The 9,566-nt window shown below is 37.4% G+C and overlaps 1 protein-coding gene across 1 annotated transcript; it reads left to right on the top strand.

Annotated features, from left to right (window-relative positions):
- Positions 1–751: 751 nt before the first annotated feature.
- Positions 752–9,197, top strand: LOC122002536 (probable sugar phosphate/phosphate translocator At3g11320). The gene is made up of 4 exons (XM_042557736.1): positions 752–1,475; positions 7,799–7,902; positions 7,979–8,207; positions 8,735–9,197. The coding sequence occupies exons 1-4, from the start codon at positions 954–956 to the stop codon at positions 8,885–8,887; spliced, it is 1,008 nt and encodes a 335-aa protein (XP_042413670.1). The 5' UTR covers positions 752–953; the 3' UTR covers positions 8,888–9,197.
- Positions 9,198–9,566: the final 369 nt, after the last annotated feature.

The following is a 9,566-nucleotide window of genomic DNA, read 5'->3' as shown; positions in this document are numbered from 1 at the left end:
GACAACCCGGTCATTGGTTACAGGTAGCGTTGACTAGAGGTCTGCTGACGACTCGGTCTACATCGGAGACAACTCATCACCTCTCTTCACTCCAGGTCATGGAGATGCGGTCAACATTCTAGCCACGTCACACCGACTATTCCGTCTTCTCAGATTCCGGACAGGATTATTATTATTATTATTATTATTATTTTCAGAGCAGGTTCGGGGACGAGGACAATATCCCTATATCGGCCCTGAATCCATCATATCCCTTAAAAAAATCCCTGAACCCATCTTTATCCCCGAATAAATTAGAGATCTTCATTCTCATTTCAAATTTTTCCCATAAAATCCGAACCCACGGAGAATATTGATTTCAAATTTTTCCCATAAAATCCGAACCCACGAAGAGTATTGCTATCCCTATTCCTTCCCACTCTCCTCACGTTTTAGGATTTGATATTATATCTTTGTAGTTGTGAAAATGTGTTGATTATTTATAAATAATAATTTGAAAGACTTTTAAATTTTATTTAATAAATTATTTAAATTTATTTATTTAATTAATTATATATATTAAACGAATATATATATATAAGTTCTTTTAGCAAATTGAGCTCTCGCGAATCACTTTTACCATATTTTACAAATTGAGTCACTCTCGTATAATGGGCGCTACGTCTCCGTCAAGTTCTCCGTCACCGCTATCGTGACCGTCACTTCTGCTCTCATATAAAATGGCAACCTATCCACCCTACATTCCCTCGCTCTCCCAGATCCATCCTTTTCCCTCCTCGATTTCATCCGCCACTTCGCTTCCTTCCTCTCCGTCCCAGATCCGATCGAATCATCAGCTCTTCCTTCCCCTGTACGGATCTCGTCGGCCGCCGATCGACAACGAACTCCCCAATTGGAGAGCCCACTTGGATCGGAACCCTGAGCCCTCCCCGCGCATGCCAGCGTAGATCCGGATGAGGAGAAGCAGCAGCGGCGGCGGGGAAGACGACCCGGAGGCGGCCAAGATGAGCGCGAGGGCAGTGGCGGTGTCGCCATCGCCAGCCAACGGGAGGTTCTTCACCCTCGGGCTCGTCGCCGCTTGGTACGCCTCCAACATCGGGGTGCTCCTTCTCAACAAGTACCTGCTCAGCAACTACGGGTTCAAGTACCCGATCTTCCTCACCTTGTGCCACATGATGGCTTGCTCCCTTCTCAGCTACGTCGCCATCGCCTGGTTCAAGATCGTGCCGATGCAGTCCATACGGTCGCGCATCCAGTTCCTCAAGATCAGCGCTCTCAGCCTCGTCTTCTGCGGTTCAGTGGTCAGCGGCAATATCTCCCTCCGCTACCTTCCTGTCTCTTTCAACCAGGCCATTGGCGCCACCACTCCCTTCTTCACGGCTGTGTTTGCTTACCTCATGACTCTCCGGAAAGAATCGTGGCTCACGTACATTACCCTCGTGCCCGTCGTTACCGGTGTTATTATCGCTAGTGGGGTGAGTGCTCTGCTTTGCTGTTTATTTGGTTGCATTCACTTTTGCTCTAAATTTAACTACACTTCACAATTCCTGTAATATGTTCTATCTATACTCTCTAAGCATATAAATTTAGAAAAAAGGGGTTTCTGACAACGCCCATTCAGATATGCGGTTCATCTGAGAGATGTCCCCGGTTCCCAAGAATGCTCGGGTCATCTATATATTATATTATTTATCTACCAGCAGATACATAGATGTCAATGAGGAGAAAAAAAAAACGAAGTCAGTTTCGTGATTTAGATCTTTGAATCTGATGGGGACTCCACCTCCTTGTTACTGTGATAAGTTTCTGGTGTAAAGTTAGCTGAATACGCTTATATTGATGATCAGTCATCTGGTCGCATCTCCTTTTGGTTCCTCTTAAAACAATTGCTTTGGAAATAACATGAAACAAATAGATTAGCCTTAGTTGAGATGGAAGGAAGTTAACAGCATAATTGAGTCAAGTAGCCATGTGTTTGTTAGGCTTTGATTCTCTGTTGGTGTTTGAAGCAACCAGGAAGATTGAAGGGGAAAAAAGGGGAAGAGGAGTAATTGTTATTATTTTTCAACTAGACATTACATCAATAGATAGAAGATACAAAATACCGAAATAGGAACAAATAAAAGAAAGGAAACATAAAAAATAAAAATTACTAAAATCAGAGATTCTTTGCTGATTTTATGCAAACAATATCTCAAAGATTTTCTAATTTTATACAATCAGGATCTCCTAATTTTCCAGCACTCCCTCTCAAGTTGGTGCATAAATATTAATCATGCCCAACTTGCTTATTAATTGTTCAAAATTGACTCTTGCAAGTCCCTTTGTCAGGATGTCAGTTATTTGTTGATTAGAAGGTACAAATGGGTCCTGCTTCAATTTTTTTCCTTTATAAAATGTCAATCAATCTCAATGTGTTTCGTTCTATCATGTTGAACAGGATTATGAGCAATGCTTATTGTGGCCTTATTATCACAGTATAACTTCAATGGAAGTTCTATTGGTTTCTTGAGCTCTTCAAGTATTCTGTATATCCACAACACTTCACAGACTCCCTGAGCCATTTCTCTAAACTCAACTTCTGCACTACTTTTGGCTACATCATTTTGTTTCTTGCTTCTCCATGTAACTAGGTTTCCCCATACAAAGGTATAGTATCTTGAAGTAGATCTCCTGCCATTAATCGATCCTGCACAATCCACATCAATAAACACATCAACACATCTTTGATTAGTGTTTTTGAAAATTAGACATTTTCCAGAAGTAGTCTTCAAATATCTTAGAATTCTATAAACAACCTCAACATGTTCTTCAAATGGTGCATGCATGAATTGACTCACAACACTGACTAAAAAAACAATGTTCAGCCGAGTATGAGATAGATAAATTAGTTTCCCAACTAACCTTTGGTATCTACTGGTATCAACTGGAACACTTCCTTTTTCTCAAAGTTTTATATTAGGATCCATGGGAGTCTCTATGGGTCTGCAACCACTCGTTCTTGTTTCCTCCAAGAGATCAAGAATATACTTCCGTTAAGAGGCAACAATACCTTCTCTAGAGTGAGCGACTTCCATACCAAGGAAATACCTTAATGTTCCCAAATCCTTGATCTCAAATTCAACTGCTAGGCTTTTCTTCAAGTCTTTCCATTTCAATCACATCATTACCTGTGAGAATAATATTATCAACATGCACTATTAGTACAACAATCTTTCCTTCGGTGGAAAATTTTAAGAATAATGTATGATCTGTTTGTCTTTGAGCGTATCCTTGTTTCTTGACTGATTGAGTAAATTTCTCAAACTAAGCTCTCAGAGATTGCTTGAGACCATATAAAGACTTCTTAATTTACACACCTTTGAGCCAAATTTCTTCTCAAAGCCCAGTGGACTATTTATGTACACCTCTTCTAAAAGACCATTGAGGAAGGCATTTTTCACATCTAATTACAGCAAAGGCTAGTCTAGATTAGCAACAATAAATAAAAGTACTCTCACTGTATTTAGTTTTCCAACGGGAGCAAATGTCTCATAGTAATCAACATTATAGGTTTGAGTGAACCCTTTGGCCACCAATCTAGCCTTATATCTCTCCATCCATCTGAGTTATACTTCACAGTGACAACTCACTTACATCCCATAGTGTTTTTCCATGATGGTAGTGTAACAATCTTCCAAGTATTATTCTTCTCAAGAGCTCTCATCTCCTTAAGCATAGCTTCCTTCCACTTTGGAACTTGTTGGGCCTCCTGTATATTTTTAAGAATGTTTACACAGGATAATTGAGAACAAAAAGTGACAAGAGATGAAGACAACTTTGAATATGACACAACCTTTGATATAGGATGTTTGGTACAAAATCTGTCACCTTTTTGAAGAGCTATTGGTATGTCAGACTCATATTAACTATCATACCTTGGAAGAGAATTATCAGTACTAGGATGAAGATTCTCCCTCGGCTTAGAATCATGGCTATGCTGTAGAGATGATTCATCTTTCCCTTTCTGATGATTATTTCTCAAGTAGACGATTCCCTTCCAAGTTTGTTCCCCTTCCTGGAATCTATTACTTGCTTGACATATTTTTGATCATGTTGTGGCATTGTACTTGGTTTTTCACAACTTTTTTTTTCATATTTTTGATTGTCAAATGTAGGTCTGGATTCAGTAGAAACATTACTCATTATGAGAGGAGTTTCAAAGAACGATCCTTGGCCATTTGTTGTTTGTGTAGAGCTAGTAGGTTCAAACTCAAATATATCACAAAAACATATCATTAAATTTAATAAATGAATCTTCCCTTGAACTCTCCCCTTGAAGATGAATGCTCTTAAAAAAGGTTGTGTTTCAAAAAATGTGTCATCCATTGTCACAATTTTTTTTTATATTGGATCATAACACTTATAACCTTTTTGCATAGGGGAGTATCCACAAAGACACATTTCTTGCCTTTGGCTCAAGTTTTCCCATTATCCTATGCTCATGAACAAAAGTTGTGCAACCAAATATTTTTAATGGTAAATTAGCCGAAAGACGAATAGTAGAAAAACATGTTGTAAATGTATTGAATGGAGTCTTATATTGTAGAACTTTAGATAACATACTATTAATTAAATATGCAGTAGTTAAAATAGCTCCACCCCACAAATATTTTGGTACTTTGGTTGAAAAAGAATGCTCAGCTACCTCCAGGAGGTGTTTATTTTTTTTTCCCAGCAATACCATTTGTTGAGGTGTATGTATACACGAACTGTGATGAACTATCCCCTTTTCAAGGAAAAAATTTCCTAAGATCATGTTAAAATATTCCCCTATCATGGTTTAAAATCTCGACCCGTGCCAAGTTTTCGGTCCTGGACCAGAACAATATAGTTTCGGTATCGTATCGCACCGTGCCGATATAGTTTCGGTATTTTTTAAATATATAATATATTAATTAAAAAGTAAAATATTTAACACAAATATTTAAAATCTAAAAATAATCAGGAAATAAATATGAAAATAGATAAATAAAAAAAAATATTATATTTTTTAGAATTAAAATAAATTAATTAAATAATTTTATTAGAGTTTAATAAAATCTCTTTATATTATTCCTATCATATCTAGGAGTTGATTAAAACAATTTACCTAAATTTTAATTAAAAAAACCCACCCACCCAGCAGACTGGTTGCGTGAGAAAGTCGCGTGACAACGCGACGATTCAGGCAACTCCGGCTCGGACACAGGGGTCGCGTGATCCCTCCGTGGTGGACACGGGGGTTGTGCGCCCCCTCCGTAGCTGTCGCGCTACAGATGCGGAGGTCGTGCGACCCCTCCACGGTGGCTTTGAGGTCACGCTACCCCTCCGGGGCAGCTGTGGGGGCACACAACACCTCTTTGTTGCCACGGGGCTTGGTATCGAGATCGTGTCGGTGCCGGTCGACAAGCGGAACGAGAAGTTTCGCCCGTTTTGACTGGTTCGGCATGGTATTTTAATCCATGCTCCCTATTGCCACTTCTAAAAATCTGTATATTAGTTTGAAATTGAGTCTGCACCATATTGAAAAAAATTTTAAAGATTGATTTTTCTTTTAATAAATACACCCAGCAAAGTCGAGTATGATCATCACTAAATGTGATAAACCATTTTTTATTAGAGGGTGTGTTTATCTTATTAGGACCTCAAACGTCATTGTGAATTATGATAAACGGTTTTGATGGCTTGTATGGCTGTGAAGGGAAGAATGTGCGGTGGTGTTTTGCAATCTCACATTTTTCACAATAAAACAATGATGGATCTTTATTATGAAACAATTTAGGAAACAACTGCTTTAAGTATCAACAACTAGGATGTCCTAATTTAAAATGTCACAACATAATATTACAGTTCGAAACAGAAATAGATTCAAAGTAGGAACCTCTTAGTTGAGATTGTTTTCTTGATTTAGATCCATCTTCAAGGAAGTAGAGTCCTCTACTTTGTTTAGCACTGCCAATCATCCTCCCCGAGGTCAAATCCTGTAATACACAGTGAGACGCAAAGAAATTAGCTTGACAATTTTGATCATGGACCAATTTACAGACAGATAAAAGGTTATAGGAAAACTTTGGAACATGAAGAACATCATTTAGAGTGAGCATAGGTGATACTACAATAGAACCTTTTCCTGCAATGGCTGAAAGAGAGTTATCTGCAATCTTAATTTTTTGGTTACCTGCACAGGGTCTATATGAAGAGAAAAGGTTTGACATTCCTGTTATATGATCAGTTGCCCTTGAGTCAATGATCCAAGCGCGATTAGAATTGACAATAAAGAAGATTGTTGTCATGCAATTATCTTTTTGAGCTATTGAACAAGAATGGTTTTTCTGAGACTCAAGGAGTTTGTACAGTTGGTCTATTTTTCCCTTGGAAAGGAAGTACACTAGGAATAGATTGGTCCTCTTGATTTGAGATAATAGTCTGAAGTGCACGACCTTTACTATCAATTCTTTTCTTCTAATTTTTGGCTTCCCATGGATTTTCCCACATGTGCCATAGGCGTTTATAATGGCGGCATCATGATTTTCCAAAACTCTTGCCATCTTTCTTCGCTTCCTCTTAAAAACCTTTAATAACAAGGGCAGAACTTTTCAAACCTAAGTTAGTAGAGACTGAGGCAGATTTGTTAAGCATAACAATTTGTCGAGCTTCTTCTCTTCGTATTTCTGAAAATACTTCACAGATAGTTGGTAGATGTGTCTTTCCTAAGATTCGACCCCTTTATCTAGATCCTTTTTTAGTCCCGCCAAGAAAATTAACACTCAATCATTCTCTTGCTGTTTCATAAAATGAACACTATCATCAACACAATTCCAAATATTATCATAGCATAGATCTAGTTCTTGCCACAACGTTATCAACTCATTGTAGTAGGAAGTCACATCACATTCCCTTGCTTCGCTTGCCATAGCCTTGATTTTAGGCTAAAAATTGGCGAATAGTTTTCTAAATCTGAATAAGTGTCTCTAGCTGTCTCCCACACCTTTTTGGTTGTAGGTAGGAACATAAATGACTTTCTGATAGGGTGCTCCATGGAATTGACTAACTATGCAATAAGCGGTGAATTTTCAAATTTCCATGCTTTAAATCTGGAGTCTCCAATAGTTAGTTTTATCACTTCTCCGGTAACATATTCAAGTTTACCTTTCCTTTCTAACACCAAGCGCACAGTTTGTAACCATTCTGTGTAGTTCTTCCCATTAAAACGTTTAATATTAACTTAGAGTGAATTAGAGGATGCCTCCATCGAACCATTGAAAGATATCAGTGGGTTTCAATTTGAGTTGACAACAGTCTTCCATGGATGTTGATTTGCCATGGAAAAATAACCTAGATCGAACCTAGGGCTTTGATACCATGAAGAAAACCAAGAAGATTGATGAGAGAAAAAACGAAAAGAAGAGGAATTGTTATTATTTTTCAACTAGACATTACATCAATAAATAGAAGATACAAAATACTGCAATAGAAACAAATAAAAGAAAGGAAACATAAGAAATGAAAATTACTAAAATCAGAGATTATTTTCTGATTTTCAAAGATTCTTTCCTGATTTTATGCAATCCATATCTAAAAGATTATTTCCTGATCTCCTAATTTTCCAACCGTATTCTTTTCTAATTTGATAGTATTCTGTTCACCATTCATGTATTTTATGCTCATGCAAATGATTTCCTAAACATATCGACCCGTATTCTTTGCAGTCTTCTTTTGAAAGAAAAAATTGTATAAAAGTTGTGAATATTTACAGTTTATTGGTTCAACTTTATAGGGGGAGCCAAGCTTTCATTTGTTTGGTTTTATTATGTGCATCGGTGCCACTGCTGCTAGGGCACTTAAGTCAGTGTTGCAAGGAATATTGATGTCCTCTGAAGGGTGAGTTATAGACTATAGTCACTTGTAAATTTATTAAAAATGATATTCTACCTTCTTATCAGCTCTTAATGTTCAGGGAGAAGTTGAACTCTATGAATCTGCTTTTATATATGGCTCCAATAGCAGTTGTTTTTCTACTTCCAGCAACTATTATAATGGAGGAAAACGTGGTTGGCATTACATTGGCACTTGCTAGAAAAGACTTCAACGTTATATGGTATCTGCTGATCAATTCTTCATTAGCCTATTTTGTAAACTTGACCAATTTCCTGGTCACCAAGCATACCAGTGCTTTGACACTCCAGGTATGCTTTGTTGAAAGTTGAAACATTGCTCGCGCTGCTTTATTCCTTATTTCATGAAAGTGCATATTGCATAACTTTTAAGCTGTTATAGATTTATTGCGGTTACTTAGTTATTGAAATAAGTTTTTAGAATTTTATTTTCAAAGACATTGGAAATTTTGAATGTCTACTAATCTGCTCAATTGAGCAAACTCCATTGCCAACTGTCAACCAATTCAGCAACTAGGGAATAAGCTCTACCAGAGGAACCAAGGTTCAATTGTAACTATCTAACCAAATTAGTATGTAAGGCAGTTTTTCAAAGCAAATTTTAACTGAACTTTTAATTTCTCATGTTTACTCCAGTAGTTGCTTCTTGATATATTATGCTTTCTTGATATGAATCTAATACTGCGAATGCAAAAATCAAGTTTACAGACTTAAGTATGCACCCAAAATTCTTCCATCCTTATTTCTTGATTTTTATCAAGCCTCGAAGACATGTTTCATGAGTTACATAACATTCCTGGTTCATGGATTCCTTGTAGGTTCTAGGAAATGCAAAAGGAGCTGTGGCAGTAGTCATCTCAATCTTAATATTCAAGAACCCAGTCTCCTTTACAGGTATGGCAGGGTACACACTTACGGTCATTGGAGTAATCCTCTACAGTGAGTCCAAGAAGCGTAACAAGGGAAGTTAGTTCAAGGAGTCAGTAAGCTCTTCGGCTCGTCTAATCATTATTTCTTCATCAAACAACCCAATAATTTTACAGAATCAAACAGATGCACTCCCTCTCTTTCATTTGCCACCATATCGAATAGTTCTGTAGACGGAGCTATTTCTTGTACCGTGTATTAATAATTTCATTAGTCAGCATTCGTTCTGGGCCTTACTCATGTCACTGGTTGTAGACAAATAGGTTCAGTAGAGAATTCATTCTTTGGAAGTCTTAATTCCATTTATAACTTCAGACTGAACATTTTGTTGATACAAATGAACATTTCCTTTTATTCGATCGAGTTGTTTCATAATAGATACAGTACATGATTGTTATGCAAAGTTCACGCTTTTGCTTTAGACAATAGTTAACAAAGATTATTATGGATGATTTACAATAATGATAGAAGTGTATCAATCTCTAGAGTTAATCAGAAACTCAATTGGAGAATGGAGCCAAAGTAGGCAAAGTAGTCCGATTGAGTTGTACTTGGAGTTCAGCTGAGTTGAATTGGCTCGGAACTCAAGTTCGATAGCAAAGAAGACGTGGGTCAATTGTGGAACGAGTCAACGAGGTCGAAGTCATATGAAGAGTGTTTGTATGACCATGCAACCAGAGCCGTCGTTCTTTAAGCTTCTAGGTAAAAAAATTATAAAATAAA

The sequence above is a fragment of the Zingiber officinale genome, chromosome 7A, assembly GCF_018446385.1.
Source record: "Zingiber officinale cultivar Zhangliang chromosome 7A, Zo_v1.1, whole genome shotgun sequence".
Classification (NCBI taxonomy): Eukaryota; Viridiplantae; Streptophyta; class Magnoliopsida; order Zingiberales; family Zingiberaceae; genus Zingiber; species Zingiber officinale.
The sequence above is the reverse complement of the archived record's forward strand: the minus strand, read 5'-3'. Positions and strand labels throughout refer to the sequence as shown.

What these genes read in the sequence shown, in the direction of transcription:
- LOC122002536 (XM_042557736.1), top strand. Translation starts at nt 954, where the DNA reads ATGAGGAGAAGCAGCAGCGGCGGCGGGGAAGACGACCCGGAGGCGGCC. An exon ending in GTGTTATTATCGCTAGTGGG is followed by an intron (nt 1,476 to 7,798) that starts GTGAGTGCTCTG and finishes TCAACTTTATAG; the next exon opens with GGGGAGCCAAGCTTTCATTT. An exon ending in ATATTGATGTCCTCTGAAGG is followed by an intron (nt 7,903 to 7,978) that starts GTGAGTTATAGA and finishes CTTAATGTTCAG; the next exon opens with GGAGAAGTTGAACTCTATGA.